At 52.9% G+C, this 17486-nt stretch overlaps 1 protein-coding gene across 4 annotated transcripts in view; it reads left to right on the top strand.

Moving 5' to 3' along the window:
* The first annotated feature begins 999 nt into the window (after positions 1-999).
* Positions 1000-17486, top strand: part of DTX2 (deltex E3 ubiquitin ligase 2) — a 36601-nt gene continuing 20114 nt past the window's right edge. For all 4 annotated transcript variants that reach the window (XM_061355550.1, XM_061355549.1, XM_061355548.1 and 1 more), the window contains exons 1-3: positions 1000-1050; positions 5546-5915; positions 10852-11431. In XM_061355550.1, the coding sequence (XP_061211534.1) occupies positions 5609-5915; positions 10852-11431 (887 nt within the window). In that variant the 5' untranslated portion in view covers positions 1000-1050; positions 5546-5608. The remainder of the gene's footprint in view (positions 1051-5545; positions 5916-10851; positions 11432-17486) is intronic.

The raw sequence follows: 17486 nt of genomic DNA, 5'->3' as shown, positions 1-17486 counted from the left end.
TGAATCACACACACAGTCACACTCATGGTGTCACTCCCGCTGTCACTAACAGTCACAGTCACAGTCACACAGTCACACTCACAGTCACACTCACGGTGTCGCTCTCTGTCACTGTCACTCGCACATACACACTCACGGTGTTGCTCCCGCTGTCACTCACAGTTACACACACACACACACACAGAGTCACACACACACACACACACACAGTCACACACACACAGTCACTCCAGACACAGTCACACACTCACACATACACACACACGCACACATTCACAGTCACACACACATACACACACTCACAGTCTCACACACACACTCACACTCACGGTGTCGTTCCCGCTGTCACACACACACACACAGAGTCACTCACACTCTCTCTCACACACACACATGGAGTCTAACACACACACGCACTCACACACGGTGTCGCTCCCGCTGTCACACACACACGCACACATACGCACACATGCGTACACACGCACACACACGCACGCACGCACACACACACGCACACGCACACACATATACATACACTCAGTCACACACAGTCACAGTCACATGCACACGTACGCACACCCACATGCACACGGTCACACACATGCACACACACGCACACATGCGCACACGCGCACACATATACATACACTCAGTCACACACAGTCACAGTCACATGCACACGCACACACACACACTCACACACACGCACACCCACACGCACACGGTCACACACACGCACACACACGCACACACGCGCACGCACACACACGCACACGGTCACACACACGCACACACGCGCACGCACGCACGCACACGGTCACACACACGCACACGCGCGCATGCACGCACGCACACGCGCACACGCACGCACACACACACACACACACACACACGCGCGCGCGCGCGCGCACACACTCACGGTGCCTCTCCCGCTGTCACTCACTCCCTCCCCGCCCCAGTCCCGCCCCGGTCCCGCCGGGCGCATGCGCGTTTCGTGCGGCCACGGGCCGGGAAGCGCCGGTTTGCGGAGCAGCCACCGGCAGGACGCGGGTGAGAGGAGCCGGGGTCGGGGCGGGCAGCGCGGGGCGGGCGGGCCCTTCTGCTTCCCTTTCCCCTTCCCCCTTCCCTTCCCTTTCCCCCTGAGCGGCCTCCCCGGGGCCTGTCACAGCCGGGAGCCACCGCTCCCGACGCGCGGCGGCCCCGGGCCCAGCCTGGTGCTGCTCGGAGCGGGGCCGGCGGTTCCCCTCGCTGCCGGGGCCGGTGCTGCCGTTGCCGGACAGACGGCTCCGGTCACGGCTCCCCTTGGCCGGGCCCGTCCCGCAGAGCGGCTGGAGCTGGAGGAGGAGCCGGAGCCGGCCCGGTCTGTCCAGGTTTGCGCCCCACAATCCCAGCGCTGTCCCCGTAAGTCAATAGAGCTCCGGTGGCCGGGAGCCCTCCGGAGGCAGCAGGGTGCGGGCTGGGTCGGCCCTGTGTCGGGGTGTACCTGCCGCGGCTCTCCATTCCTGCCCTCTGCTTTACTGAGAGGCGAGCGCTTTGTTCTGCTTCAGTCTTTATTTTCCCGTCCAAAGGGAGTTCTCTTGACGCTTGTTTTGAATGGAAGGAGTCCAGGTTTGGAGCTGTCGGGCTTTATCTTCTGCTCTTTGGCTGTCAACCCAGCGGAGGGTCAGCGGAGGCTGAAGAAGGCAGGACTGATAGATCTGTGTGGTTGGAGTTACTCCTGTGACCTCCTCACTGGTGCTCCTGTGTTGCTCTAGCTGTGTGCTGGTGGTATTGGGTGCTCAGATGTGTTTAGATGTGGGGTGCCCGGCAGGAGCTTTGGACCCTGTTGCCACCGTTGGACCCTGTTGCTGTGTTCACAGCTCTGGTTGTGCAGGGCCCAGAGGTGCAGATGGAACGATGCAGGGAGTTTAGGAGCGCTCTGGCTGGGTGGTTTGGGTTAAGGGAGGCACAGGGTACCTGTGATGCTGCTCCGGTCATGCCCCTGCGCAGGGTCATGGGATTGTTACAGCCCCGTTGCCTCCCTGTGCTTTATCTGCATTCCTAATCCATGTGTAATCCTTTCCCATGGGCTCTTTGTCGACCTCCTGGTCCTGTCTCTTAAACTGTGTTAGTGGCACTTGACAAATCCCCCCTGGGCACTCTCAGTTCTAAGCTGAGTGCTAAGAAGGCTCCCGAGGCCTTTTCTTGTTGGGGTACAAGCTAGCACATCAGTGAGGCGCTGCTCACAGCTTCAGTTCAAGCACTGGAAAAGGGACTTGGCATTTTCAGACCCACGAAGTTCAAGATCTTGCATGTAAAGCGGAGGAGAATTTGGCTCTCTGGAAGTAGAACAGGTTTGGGAATTCAACATGGCTTTCATTCCCTCCTGCCCCTCCCGAGCTTTCTCACCACCGTTGGCTGGAGCTTGAGGAGCAGGGAGGGAATCTGCTGGGAAACACAACTGAAACGCACCCAGTTCCTTTCCTGTCCAAGTCCCTGATTTGAGCCGTGTGGGTAAAGGCTACAGAGGTTGTCCTGGGGTGCAAAATACACCCAAACCAATGCAAATACAACATCTGAGCCCTGTTCCGAATTCCCTCCTAAGTGGAGGGTGTTTGGCTGGAATATTGAAGGTTGCACTTCAAGTTGTGAGGGGTTTGTTTTCATTTGGAGCAAGGTAGCCCATAGGATTTCTAATTGGAGGTAGGACTGTTTGCTGAATAAACACTTTCAGTGGTTGGGATAACTTGAAGCTTTTCAAGGTGTTTTTAAAGCTCAAGGTGAAGTGTTATAGTCCATGGGATTTTAGGAAAGACATGTAGTTACCCTCCCTGGGACACTAATCTTCCAAGGATAGAGCCAGTGTGAAGAGCTGGTGCAGCTGAGCTACTAGTAGCGTCCCAAACTCAGTGCTTGTCAAGTGGGATGCGTAACACATCTCTATACAGCTCTGTGGCCCACATGGCAGCCCAAGGGAAAGCTGTTCAAGCAGCTCTGGGATTGGATTCCTCAGCTTTTACTACCTGTGTGCTGCTGGATTCATGGAATGGGGAGAGGAACTGCAACTTCAGGCCTCTTCTTGTTTGCCTTAACTCAGGGGCTCCTGTAATTCTGGCGTACTGAAAGCTCTCCCGCATTCCTCGCTTCCCAATCCGTGCAAACAGCTGCTGGCTCGAGCACAGGGAACTGGCAGGAGGCTGAAATCCTCCCCTCGCTCCTTTGGAGCAGCATTCCCAGCTCAGGAAATGCTTTTCCACCCTGATGGGGAAGTGAATATCGGAGCACGCGATGCTCACGTGCAGCCAGCCCCGTACCTTTGCGTGTGGTCTGGGATTCAAAGCATCGCTGCTCCAGGGGGTGAGCAATAGGCTGCTGTCACCCCATCGGTGTCCCAGCGAGTGGAGGGGGTACATGAAGGAGGCAGCTTCTCTGCTGGGATGCTCTCTTTTTTCCATTTCCTGCTGCTGTGCTTCAAAAAGGAAGGAAAAGGAATCGCTGACTCCATCCAAACAGCTTCCCCCTGCTGTGCACATCTGTAGGATGGGCAGATGAGTATTTAGTGACAACAACTTTGGGGGGAGAAAGGTGTTGGTTCTGTCTTTGGGGTTCAGAGCACCTCATGTAGGTGGGTAGGACAGCGAACCCTGCAGCTCTGCTTTGAGTCCAAGCTGAGCATGGACGTGCTGGTGGTCCCTTTGGAGGAGATGTTTTGGTGTGAAACCTGCCATTAAAAGAACTGGCAGAGGCAGGTGTTGGGTTTGACACCTCAGGTTTTAACTGGCTGGTTTGAGCAGGAAAATAACTGTCGGTGGTGTGTTAGGGAAGAACGAATTCCATGGGGAAGATCCATTGCAGAGACCAGGGTCTTCTCCTGGTGCCCTGGAGCGGTTTGTCACCAGCACCACTTGAGCTGGGGGTGTTGTGTAGAACTCTCAGAGCAGCTCATAAACCGATTTACACCGAATTCCTGGAGAAAGCGTTGCTTTCCTCTCACGAATGCAGACGTGTGGGTGCGTCTCTTCGCCTCTTGCTCTTCTTCTATTGCTTTTTTAAGCTAGCACGCCACACGAGCCTGATGGATGGGATGCTCCACGGAGCGTGGGATCTTCTCCATCCGGCAGGAATGTCATTCTCCTTGCAGATGGCATCCTCCAGTGGAAGCCACCCACTGCTGCTCTGCCTCTTGGGCACCCGAACTTTTCCATTGGATGGGAAGGAAGCTCATAGCTGCCTGCTGGGAGTTAAGTGAGCAGTCAGAGATGGAGACCTGAAGAGGAAGAAGGTGACTGTTCTGAAACAAAATTAATTGCACTCATTCACAGTTATACCCACCTGCTCGTGAGCAACAACAAGGGGTTGTCCAACATTTGGGCACCAAGACGTATGTGTCCAGATGGTCTGGATAGGATTCCTTGCAATGACAAAGCAGGCAGGAATGCCACGTATCAGACTTATGCTGTCTCTTGGGTAGCTTGGTGATCATGCAATGGCTTTGTGGTTTTGCATCCATAGGGGGCTAAGAGTGGTCTTTTGTCTCTGCATCCTGTCTCTAAGTCCTTAGGATTTGTTCACTGCCTTTGTGTCGTTACCTGGATGTCTTAAGGCTCCTACTCCATTCTCTCTTCTTCCCCAGATCATCTCTTCATGGCTTTAGTCTTTGGCCTGAGTCTTTGTTGCTGCAGATTGTTCCTTGTTTCAAGATGTTCCTTGTTTTCCAACCTGAGAAGCTGCAGCTAGATGTAGTGCGGTCTTAAGGACCTGCTAAATCACTGCTTTCAACACAGGCTGCTTATTACACCTTGTGTTCCTCCTAGTGCTTCTGTGCTTCTTTCCATCCATTCTTCACTTGGATAGTGCTCAGTGTATGCACTACTGTGATTTGCAGACTGTGCATAAAGAATTGTCATCTGCCTTTGTGTGCACATACAGTGCTGCACAGGAGTCAAGGGACTGGTCCTGGATCAAAACTGCCTGGTCAGAAGCCTGGATGGAGCTGATGATCAGTGAGAAGAATTTGAGTACCACTTGTATAACCAAGTCATTCATGTACACGTGTGCTTGGGGAGCTCCTGCTCCCAAGCTGATATCTCACATCAGGGAGGTCAGTGTAATGCTGCCAGAAGCAGTGTGAGTGGGGACAGGTATGGGGTGGCCTTGGCATGATCCTGGCTAGTGCGTGTCTGAACCTGGGTCAGGGTTTAGGGATTTCCTTGGCAGTGGTCAGCAGTGGTTCTGGGCTGGTTCTGTACATATCTGCGGTGACTCCAGTGGTGTTTGGTGCTGCAAGCTATGGGAAGCAGAGTGTCCTTAGAGGTTTTGCTCCAAATTAACAAGAAAAGTTGCTAGCATTGTCAGGGAGTGGGAGGTGATACCCCATCTGCCCTCAGCCAGAGGGTTTCGAGGCCAATCCACTTCTCTGCAGTCTCCTAAATGCATAGCAAGCATCATCTATGCAAGGCTGAGCTTGTTCCCCTCTCTTAATTGGCTTGTGTGGTATGGATGCAGGGTGGGGTGGATTTGGGGCATCATTCTCAGCCCTATGAGCTCTCTTTGTTTCTTGCTGCAGGTCCCCCAGAAGAAGATGGTGTGAAGCTGCCCCTTGCAGCGTGCCCAGAGCTCAGGGAGGAGCATGGCTGCAGCTCAGGATGCAGGAGGCAGTTCAGCCGGGCCATCCGGACTCCCTGGTTCTGCCCCGGGACATGGCAGCAATTCCCCAGCTGTGGCAGTGTGGGAATGGCAGGATGAGTTTGGCAGGTGGAGGCCATACAGAGGGAATGTCTGCAGCTACATTGAACAGGTTTTTCAGGCCTCTCAGCAGAAGGGCCGGCGCTCAGGATCAGGGCTTGTCAGCAGCATCCCTTTGGGACATGCGGATCCCATCTTGGCCCCCTATGTCATCGACATCCCAAGCTTGATGCAGTTCCGTCAGGACACAGGTAAGGGAGCTCCCCTGCCCATGCTGGGGTTTTGATGGGGCTGCTTGTGTGGTTGGAGATAAGTGGGACCCCATTATGTGTAGGAAAGCTCTACAAAGCTCTGTTGTGTGCTGCCACAGCGGGGCAGTGCTTTGAGGGGTGGTTTAGTGTGTGGTGACCCTGCCCATGGCAGGGGGTTGGAACTGGATGATCTTAAGGTCCTTTCCAACCCAAACCAGTTTATGATTCTATGTCTGCTTCTCTCCTGATGCTGTCTGCCACCCAGCACGTTGGCACACGAGAGTATCAGTATTAGCTGGCATGAATCACTGGTGCTGCTTCCTCTTAAGGAACCTCATCACAGGACCCCTGCAGCTCACAGAGCTCTCAGAGCTGGAAACTTTCTTCCTGCTCCCACCCATTCAAGACCACTGGTATAAAAAGGGCCTTTTCTTAGGCTTCAGACCCTCCTGTTCCCAATCTCCTCCCCTGTTCCCTCTACAACTGGAGTGCCAGCTGCTTTATCTTGGCATGCCGCCCCGCACAAGCTGCTTTGCGCAAGCCTGCAGCCCCCGCAGAGCGCCGTGATGCTGCAGCAGAACGTTCCCCACACTTGTGTGCACAAGGCTGGCTTGCTTCCTCCCATGGAAGGGTTTCATAGCAGGACTGAGACCTAATTTTCATTCTCATCTCTCTTTGGGTCACTGAGGCAGCTCAGGATTTGATGAATCCTGTGCTCTTCTGCAGATGTGCTGAGCAGCTGTAGCTTAGGAAGAGGGCAGGGGTGGAATGCATGCTCTTCATGTCTGGAAAATCCAGGGAGATCCCAAATTACACACCCTGAATGAATGGCTGCTGTGGGAGATTCTCCATGCATCACTTTCTCTTTTGCCAGCATCTCTCCCATCACCCCAGGGCACAATCAAGCATCACCCCAAGCTTTAGAGATGGGCAGCGTGCTGGTTTCTTGCCAATTGAAGCAATAAATGAGCAGTATCTTGAGTCAACTGCACGATTGGGTAATTCCTAAAGGAAAGGGAAGTGGTTGGAGCAAATGTGAGCGGTCATCACAGCTGCATCCGTGTTTTTATTCTGGCTTCGTGACCTTAGGATTAGGTTTTCCAATGGTGTCGTGGGTGGGGAGCTTTCTTCATGGCAGGTCTGCTCAGCATGGCCTGTTTGAGTCCTGCTGAGGTTGTGGCTTTGGGCAGTACAGCATGGTCCCACCAAAGCTGGAACCAGTGGCTGTTTCTTGCTTGTTTCCAGCCTTGTTGTGTAGCCCATTTTGGTGAGGGTGAAGGATGTGTCCCAGTGTGATTGAGACATCCCTCTTCTGTATCTCTTTAGAGCTTGTACCACATTAGACCCATGTGAAAGATCTCAAAACACTTAGCCCATTGTCCATCACAGGGTGGTTCAGAACTGATCATCTTTGGGGGACAGTCCAGTACAATTTGGGAACGGTGTTGCCTGTCGTGCCCTCCTCTTTCCTTGGACAAGATCTGTGGTTGAGTTGTTAATAACCAAAAGGGCTGATTCCACTTCCCAGCTCTCCTGCAGTGTTTCCTGCTGATGCGGAGGGATGCTCATCAGCTCAGTGAGCCTCCCTTCACAGGTACCTGTGCGCTCTGCAACGTGACTATTGCAAACACTCATATCCCCTTTCAGTGGCCCAGTTCTAAGCAAAGCTTTTTCTCTCTGCAGGGCTCTTGCCTTAACTGTGAAGCTTTCTGTGCGAGCAGCCAGCTGACCTTTGTTATGTGCAGGAGAAAAGAATCTCTGCAGGAAACATCCCCATGAAAAATCTGGAAACGGGGCAAAAAATAGGCTGTTGTATTCTGCTCATTAGCTATTAGACAGACAAACAGGCTCTTCAAAGGAAGCCAGCAGAATAACAGGAAGCCAGTGTTAACGGGACCAAGAGGGAATGACAGCTGTGCAGGGGGATCTTGTGGGCAGGATTAGCTGTGGCTTCAGCTGCTGGTCGAGGCACATTAGGTGGGAGTGAATGCAAGGGAGCAGCAGGACTTGTCCTCTCACCACAGCTGTCTGCCCACCCTGGAGAGGAATCCCAGCTTCCCTGCTAGCCAGGGGGAAGGGGGATGTTTTGCAAGTGTGTGGCTTGGCTCTTGGTGTTGGTTCCTAAAACACAGGTTGTGTGCAAGCTCCTAGAGCCCCCTCTGTGCTGCTTTTAACTTGTGACCTGCCAGTGGAGCAGGGGCAGGGTTGCTAATCCCCTCCAACATGTGTCCCCCAGGGCTTTTGGACACCTTGCTTTACCTGTGGTAGTCCCCTTACTCCTGAGAGCAGGTTCTCTGCAGTCACCTCTAAATGCAGTGCATTTCCAGCCCATCTCATCCCTGTTCCTTCTTGCTCAGGGGTCATCCCTGCTGCTGCCTACCTGTTGAGGTGTGGGTTTGTGTTTCTAACACTTGACAGGATAGGAGCAGTCATCACTAGAGCTTGCTTTTGGCTGTTTCATCTGCTTTCCCACATACGATGTCTCTTCTTGTCTGGGAAAGGTCTCCTTGGTTCTGCTGACACCTTCTGCCCTGACTTGTGCCAGAGGAAGCTCTTGTCCCACAGGAATCCCTGGGCTCATGGTTGAGCTGTTAGGATCCAGTTCTTACAGGGAGGTTGCTGTGTTTCACTGCCTGCTGATAGCTTTTCAGGTGTGCTGATGAGGTGGTGTCTGTTGGATGCAGACACTGGAGAGTCTCACTGTGCAGTTAGCAGGATGCTTGGTGCTGCTCTGACCACAAGCAGTGAGTTGGGAGGAAGTGCTGGACCTTCCCTCGCTGCTCATCCCTGAGGCAGGCCATACCCTGTGCCTTCAGCTCCCCAGCAGAAACACAGCTCCTGCCATTCCTTGGTCTGCCACGTTCTTACTTTGAGAGAGCCACAGCCTTTGTCACCTCTGGAGCTCAGGTCTGTCTTTACTCACCTAGTTTCCCCAGTGGCATGTGGGACATACCCTGCACCCCAGCAGGGGGTCTGGTTATGGTCTGAACACCAAAGCACTGCACAGAAACCACTGGTACTATACAGAAAAAAGCCTGGAAGTGTGATAGGAACGGAGATGTGACTTTCATGCTGTTAAATTTTTAGCAGTGAGGAGGCAGTTAATGCCCTTATGGTTTGAGTCAAGTCCTAGTGCTTTCCACAGTATCCCAGTACTATGGGGTAGGGATAAAAGCAGCATGAAGCAGAGGTGCTCCAGCCAGCATTCAGCCAGAGCCTGAGCACGGGTAGCAGTTGGGCTTCAGCAATGTGGAGTCCCATGTGTCCTCCCTCTTCCTTCAGATGTGCTTGTTGGGTGGAATATCCTCAGCAACATCAGGGCAGTTCTGCACAGGCTTAGGTGTGGATGACTGAAAATGTGCCTGTTTTCACCTGGGGTCCTGCAGCCGTGTCACAGCTCTCACAGCCTCTTTAGAGGCTCTATTTGATTTGTTTTTTCACCTCTTGGTGCTGTTCTCCAAGCTCCTCCTGTCTCTAAGGACTCTGCACCCCTGTTCACCCACCTCCTGCAGCCCCAGACTTGCCCTGCAACATTTCCTGCTCCTCTTTCTCACTGCAGGATGAGAAAGCAGCTTTGACCCTGGTACAGGAACCCGTGCTTGCAGAGGTTGCTGGGTTCCTGTCCTCTTGGATGACTTACATCCCTCTCATTAGGCTTCTCCTTTCTGAAAGAGAGGAGTGGAGTCACCCTGGAGAGCCAGATTTCCAGGGGGTTGTGAGCTCCTGCTGTTGCTGTCGAGCAGCATCACAGCAGTCGAGTGCCTGCTTTCATTTCTCTTCCTTTATGTGAGCAGCTGCTCTCTCCAGTTTCCACATCACTCCTTATCTCCTCTCTAGTCTTGCTGTATCTGCCAGCCTGCAGGAGCTGGCTCTGCCTGTCCCCTCTCCAAAGTCTTTGTTCTTACACTCATAGGACCTTACCTACTCCAAGAGCAAAATTACCCAGACCCGTGCGGAGCAGAGTGGGTGTTCAGCCCCTTACGCACGCTCCCCGATGGTGCCTTGTCTCTATAGTTACTCTGTTGTCAAGGCTGTGGGAGTTGGGTTTTTTTAAACCAGATCTGTGCTTCAGCCTGATTTACTTCTATTTTCACTCTATTTTAACGTCAGGGAGGCATCTGTGCTTGCTGTGCCTTTGTGCTGGGGTGTGTCTGTCTCTACATCCTCTCTCCTTCCCTCCTTTCCCACCCTTCCTCCCAGCAGCTTTTGAACCTGTTGCCAGCCCACAGTCAGATTTGGCAGAGGGACAGGGATCTTTGGGATGGGGATATTGCATTTCTCTGCGCTTCATGAGCAAACCCAGTCCTGTTGGGAAGACAAAGCCTGTTAGTGCCCTTCTTGTGGGAGAGGTGGGGAAGCCACCCTGATGTAGACACCACAGATCTGTGCAGAAATGAGTCCCTGAGACAACATCCCCATTGGAGCTGTTGGAGCAAGTCCAGAGGAGGCCAAAAGGATGATCAGGGGGTGGCGCAGCTCCTGTGTGGAGCCAGGCTGAGAGCACTGGGGCTGTTCAGCCTGGAGAAGAGAAGCTGATGGAGACCTCAGAGCAGCTTCCAGTGTCTGAAGGGGGCTCAAGGATGCTGGGGAGGGACTCTTCACCAGGGACTGTAGCGATAGGACCAAGGGGGAGTGGATTTAAACTGAAACAGGGGAAGATCAGGTTGGATCTAAGGAAAACGTTCTTTACTGTAAGAGTGGTGAGGCACTGGCACAGGGTGCCCAAGGATGTTGTGAATGCTCCATCCCTGGCAATGTAAGTAAGGCCAGGCTGGATGGAGTCTTGGGTGACATGGTTTAGTGTGAGGTATCCCTGCCCATGGCAGGGGGTTTGGAACTGGATGACCTTAAGATCCTTTCCAACCCAACCCATTCTGTGATCGATGATTCTCTGCTCACAAGATGGTTTTAACTCTTTCCCCCTCTCCCTGCACAGGCACGATGCGCGCCGTCCGCAGGCACCTCTTCCCTGGGGATTCCGCTGCCGGGCAGGGCATCGTCTGGGAATGGCAGAACGATGAAGGCGGGTGGTCCCCCTACGAGATGAAGGTCTGCGTGCTCCTGGAGGAGGCCCGTGCCAAGAACCACCAGCAGGTAGATCTCAAATCCCTGGGCTACAACTACATCGTTGACGTCGTGGCTCAAGTCCAGACCAACAAGAGCACGAGCTTCCGCCGCAGCGTTCAGCGGCGCTTGGACATCCCGTACCCAGTGACAACCTCCCCAACACCCCTTCACACAGAGGTGGCTTGTTCCTGCCAGCAGTGCTGGCTAAACAGCGGGACTGGTCCCATCACCATGCGCTACCGCCACTCCATGATAAACGTTCCCAACTCTTCTACTGCTCATCAGGGTAGGACAGCATCCGTAAGCTCTTCCAGCGTCGGCTTTGTGCCCTATAACAAACCAACTTTGTCTGGAGCAAGGTCAACACCAAGACTCAGTGCACAGAGCACCTGGGCTTTGCCTCAAGCTGGGGGCCCCAGCACAGGACTGTCTGCATCGAATGGAGTCAGGTACAGACCCCAATTCCCCTTTAAATACTGTGCATGTTGAGTAGGAGAAATGTCTTCACCAAAAGGGTTGTCAAGCACTGGCACAGGCTGCCCAGGGCAGTGGTGGAGTCACCATCCCCAGGGGTGTTTAACACGTGTAGATGTGGTGCTGAAGGACGTGGTTTAGTGGTGGACTTGGCAGTGCTGGGGTAATGATTGGAGTTCAAGGTCTTCTCCAACCTAAACACCTCTATGACTGCTGTGCTCAGTCTTTGTTATATAGGAGCCTCTCTGTCCCAGGGTCTTCTCCCTAAGAAGGAGAGAGAGGTTTGTGCCTTTGCATCCTGTACAGTGGGTGGAAAGGCTTCTCCTCTGCTTTCCTTTCCTTTTCTCCCACTTGAAATGTAGTCCCTGTCTTCTTCTCTCTCTGAACCACTGGAGAAGGGAGTCAGGTTGTGATTCGGCAGATGGAAGAGAACTAATAGGGGGTGGTAGTGTTACAGGTTACACTTAAGTACAGCTTTGAGGGGTCTGAGTGAATGAACAGGGGATTTGTGGACAGCCTTATTTAACTCAAAATAGGCAGTAAGCATAGAGTGGGAAAATTCTCTGTGTTCAAAGCTCTTCCCCTTGAAGGAGGGAGCACAGGACTCACTGTGTGTGACTGAGACCTCTGACAAAATCAGCAAGTCCATATTGGACACATATAAGGTGAACATCAGGAAAACCCCACCAAAACTGCCCGAAGCCATGGATGCGGTCAAGGGCTGTTAAAATCCATTGTGATGATGTTTAGGAAACCAAACCAGTAATTCACTTTCCCCTTCCTTTGATACCTTGAACCGTATCGACCCCTCTCTGAGGTCCATGGGGTGACACAAGCAGTTTGAGCAGTGTCCAGGCTATTCATCAGTGCTGATGCAGAGATGCCACTGGATAAGCATGGAAGAAGTTCATCTTGCATGTGTTGAGGTGCTGTTGTGATGTTGGAGGTCAGGAAGCACAAGCAGGATTGTAAGTGGTCTGAAATCCAGCTAAGCTTTGCCTTGTGCAGGTTTTGCATTGTCCTTTCCTTTCATCTTTCTTCAGCAGCCTTGGCTCTTTTCTGACAGGACTGAAACTGTCACAGCATGGATTTGAGCTCCCATCCGAGCGCCTGGAACCGAGGAAGGGCTGTGCTTACACCTTACCAGTGTGGGAGGAAGGGCTTCACTTCAGGCCTTTCAGCTCTTGCCACCTAGGTGAAAAGCAGTCTCATGTTCTTACAGCTCGGCTCCTCTCCATGGCACAGTTATTCGCTCTGGGATAGAGTGGGGCTGCAGCACTGGGCTCCAGCAGGGATTTTGGGCTAGGGGAGATCAGTGTCACCCTTGGGAAGTGAGGCACTTCCCTCCTTATTCTTGTAGGCTGGCCCCTGTGAAGCCTGGACATCCAGATCAAGCCAGATCCCACTGACTCCTCCTGTGTGCAAGCCTTTGCTACCAGAGGTCTTTGTGGCTCTTCTATGGTAATACTTGCAGCCAGTATCTGCCAGCATTAAACTGAGGACCAAGCAAGGGCTGTGTGGCTGCTCCCTCTGTAAGTGGCTGGCAGTGTTCAAAGCAGTATAGGCATTTCACCCTCCATAATCCAGCCGCTGAACCACACTGTGTGAGCACCTGAATAACCAGAGGGGAACTTGCCAGGGCTGATTTACCTCTCCAAGCTACCCCAAGTACATAGAGATAAGAGATGTAGGAGGGGTTGAAAGCACATTCTGCTGATTACATCAGGCACAGGGGTTTGAGGTTTGAATCTCATTTGTGTTTTAAGATGGTGAATCTGGAGGTATCTTCCTTAGTGTTGCATCTCTCAGGACTTTCCCTCTTCAGGGTCATGTGAGTGAAATGACTTCTATCCTGTTCTTCTTTCTCACGGTCTTTTCCGGATGCTTTCTTTGCACCTAGTGATGTTTTGGGGCATCTTAAGCATCCAAAATGCTTCTCTGTTCCAGTCCCTTTCTAGTAGGGCTGAAAATCAGAGCTCGGTACTGCCTGGAGGAGCCCCCAGGAAGACTATTGAAGAAGCTGCCAAATTCCCCCTCTTGCAGGAGCCACTGGTCAGTGCATGGGGCTGCCTGGAGCCCCCATCCTTCCCCAGGCCTCGGTGTGATTTGCACAGTGACTCTCAGAGTGGGAGGATTAAAAAGGAAGAGCCAGATTCTGCAGCACTTATGCCAGGAGCCTCTCTGGAGCCCATTGGGGCTGGGTATGTTGTATGCTACTGATGTCCTGAAAGGAAAAATGGGAGATGTTTGAAGCACGGTCTTCTCACCATGAACTGAGCCCATGGCACAGATGATGCTGACTGGGAGGAGAGGGACAGCCAGGAGGAGACCTGGAGGTGCCCAGCTAGGATGCTGGGGAGGACATACTCCTGGCAGCCTGCTGGGCTGGGTCCTGTTTGCTGCTGGGACAGTTGGAAGGTGAAACCCTGCAGCAGGTATTGCTGGCAGAGCTTGTGCTGGGTTGATGCAGCAGCCCTGTGAAGGCATCGCATGGTTAAATCTTCGCTGGGCACAGCAGAACATGCCCCAAGGGGAGGGCGAGTGTGATGTGAACCCTTGGCCTGGCCAAGCCGTGGGGGTGCTGATGGGCACTTGCCTGTTTACAGGGCTCATCAGGAGGTGGTTTTGCAGGCAGGGTGGTCTTTATGTCTACAGCTCCCTTTCTGTTCCTTAACCCTGTTGTTTTCCACCAGCGGTATCTATGGAAGCCTCTCTTTTCCATACCCACCACAGGAGCATGCGTGGTTCACAGATCCAACCCATGGCCGTGTGCTGAGCCTGGAGGGATGCAGCAGCTGGGGGCTCACCCAAAAGGACCCCAGGGAAGGGTAGAACAAAGATGTGCATTGGAAGCTCTTCATGGGTGACAGTCGATGTCTGGATCTCCAGTCCTTTGCATTAGCTTTGGCCAGGGGTGCTGTCCCTTCTCCCTGCCAGACAGACACATGCACACAGGGGGGCAATCTCCATCTTCCACTATAGTGCTGTATGTGAAAGGCCTTTGTCAGCACCAGCTGACAGCTCAAGATGGCTTTTCCCTGTCACCCCTGTGCTGGGTGGGTGTAATAGCTCCTGGCTGGGATTACAGGCTCAGGCTCGTGAAACCCATGTTCCAGCACAAAATACTCCCATTTCTGTGAATGAGGGGAAACCCGAGTAGCCAGCTCTAACAATGTGCTTCGTTTAATTCCCAAGCCCAGAACATTCCTGGGTTGTTTTACCCCTGAGGTTCCCCATCTTCCTGCCTCAGCTGCACTTGGACTGGTGGTTAATTCCCTTCTCTCCCAGTTGCTGCCCTCATTCCTCCTGCAGCCTTTGTGGCAGTGATGATGAAGCACTGATTATCCTGCACTAATTATGTTATATGAGTTTCTGTCTGCATCCAGCATTCCTCTTAGCTGGGATGTGCAATTCCCGTGCTGGCCCATGCTCATGGACTGAAGGGAAGCAGTGGGCCACGGTGGATTCTCTGGTGTCTAATAAAGGTTGTGCTCACCCTGCAGCTTTTGGCTCCAAAGCAGCCGTAGCAGATTACTTGGGTTTACAGAAGTGCTTATCTTCATAAAGCTTGCAGGGATGCCCCAGCTCCTGCCTCAGAGCAGGAATGGCTCAAAAGCTATTAGGGAGAACCTGACCCACGGTGCAGTTATGTACCCTCAATTGGTTTAGGGGAGGCAGCTAAAATGGGCAGCACTGAAGCAAACATCTCTCCTGTGGAGCTGAGAAAGAGCTGTAGTTCCTCCTGGAAAGCTGCCTAACTCCCTGTGTGGTGATGACAGTTACTTCTAATAGGCAGGCCGGAACAGCCCCCAGTGCTGTTAGTGCAGCACAGACATGCCTGGGCTTCTGTGGCATTGGCAGTGATTGAATGGATTTCCTGCTTGCTGGAGGGAGGATGTTGGAGTGAGGGGGTGAAAACGCAGGTTTAATTTCCCTGTGCTCTCGAGAGGGTCAGAGACACTGGAAAACCCTGGCAGGCGTGCCAAGGCTTAAATAGATGCTAATATCCTTGGCTCTGCTGCTACTGCATTAAATACATGTGGGCAAGTTATTCTGCTGCTTGGTGCATGAGTTTCCTCCGGTGTATTAAACCCAGTTAATGAGCCCAGCCTGTCTCCCAGGCAGTGCTGACAGCTGCAGATGCAGCGTGTCATGGCAAGGGTTGGTCCTTATACCAGTGGTGTTAACTGGATCTGGGAACCAGGGGTCAGCTCCCAGCCACCCCCTGGCATGATCCTTCCCATCCCACACAGGGAAGCATCCATGCCTGGGGCAAGAGCTGCCCTATTGCATGCCCTGTGTTGTGTAATTACAGAGAAGGGCACTCTGAAACACAGTAAGGAATGCCCTGCTTGTTACATTGAGCAAGTAAAGCTGCAGGAAGCAATATACAGGGGGATATATTAGTCCCACAGCCAGAAAAATCCCCTCTGTAGCTCTGATGGTCCCTCTGAGCTTGCATGGCTTTGGTGCTGGTCTAGTTTGTGCCTACAAATAAGGCAGGCAGCTTGGAGGGTTGGGTTTGATTTAAGACCATGGGTAATGGGAGTCCTGGGGACTTGGGAAGGATGCTTGGAGTATTGTGGTGTTCCTAAGCAGGATCTGGTGCTGCACCCCCAAATCTCCCATGGGGAATGACCCACAGTGAATGTTTTATAGGATCTGGAGGTGTAACCAAGGGATCAGAATTTGGGCAGGGCCTTTCCTTTTCCTCTCTCCTCCTGTGCATCTCTCAGCGTTGTCCATAAGCACACCCATGGGCTCCTTGGGGGTGGGAAGGGAGTTCTGCTCAGTGCTGGCTCTGCTGGGCCCATTCTGACTCGTCCTCAGCCCTCTGTGAGCCATCATGGTTCTGTTGCCAGGCACTCTTCCCAAGTAGGATCAGGGGAATCTCCTCTGCTTGGTGCCAGGAGCAAAGCCACAATCCACGTGGCTGCATGCATTGCACCCAGGGGTCCTTCTTTAGAGGGATTCTGTCTTGGGTTTGGCACCTTGAGAAGAAAAGTAAGGGAGAAACTGCTGCATGGTCATTAGTGTCATTGACATTCAAGTCTGAGAAGGGGGTTAGACCTTTGGGTGCCTCACATTAATGGGATACAGTCCTAATCTGAGGGAAGTGTTGGCTGTCAGGAGTGGTACAAAGATGCTGCAGTATAGGAATATGTGGCCTGTTGGCTTGTGTGAATGGAGAGAGGAGGGAAGAAAGGGCTGTATCAGGTGAAGAGGGTGAGTAACAACTTAGACTTCCCTACTGCTCCTCCATTAGGATGTTGGGTGTCTTCAGCTTGGGTGATGTTCAGCTCCAACCTGGCTGCCCAGTGTTTGAAGTGGCAGCTTCCTCTTTGGTCTTGTGCTTTGCTGTCTCACTGGTGCTGGAGGATCTTGAAATCATGGAGAAGTGAGTGGTTTTGTCATGCTGAAATACAGCCTGCCCTGCCTGTCCCCAGAGCAGAGTGCCTGGAAGCTGCTGATGGGAAACCTCCTCAGGATCCCCTTGCTGAATCTTTGGGGACAGTGTCTTATTTTGCATCCCCTTCACAGCCTCGTGATCCCTCATGAGCTCAGTCACATCCAGCTCATAGAGCAGCGGGAGAGCAGGAGCTGCAGGACAAAACTGGACCAGGGAGGAGGAATCAATCCCAGGAAATGCAGGCATTGACTTTCAGGTGTTGCAAGCACAGCCTGGACATTTGGCTGGGACCCAAAAGCACTGATGGGGTAGCAGTGTCCCCTATGAGCAGGAGCAGGCGTCTTAGTGGATCCCTCCCATCCCTCTGCATTGCAGTGCTTGTTCTTGCACTGATGCTCTCCAAATCTCCCTCACCTCAGACCCCCTCCATCCTGCCTGCATCCTGTTTTCTCCTCACTGAGACTGGGTTGACTAAATCAAAAGGACCATACCCTGGCCTGGCTTCAGCTTTTCCCAAGCAGCCAGTGCTGGCATGGGGATGCTGGAGTAGTTTGGGTCTGAGCTGATGGGTCTGAGCTAAATGTGTGTGTTCGTGCTGCTGGCACCTTGCTTTTGGAGTT

Source organism: Neopsephotus bourkii, unplaced genomic scaffold (genome assembly GCF_033783945.1).
Source record: "Neopsephotus bourkii isolate Nb327-2 ecotype Australia unplaced genomic scaffold, CSIRO-AGI_Nbou_v1 NB_804, whole genome shotgun sequence".
NCBI classification, from domain to species: Eukaryota; Metazoa; Chordata; class Aves; order Psittaciformes; family Psittacidae; genus Neopsephotus; species Neopsephotus bourkii.
The sequence above is the reverse complement of the archived record's forward strand: the minus strand, read 5'-3'. Positions and strand labels throughout refer to the sequence as shown.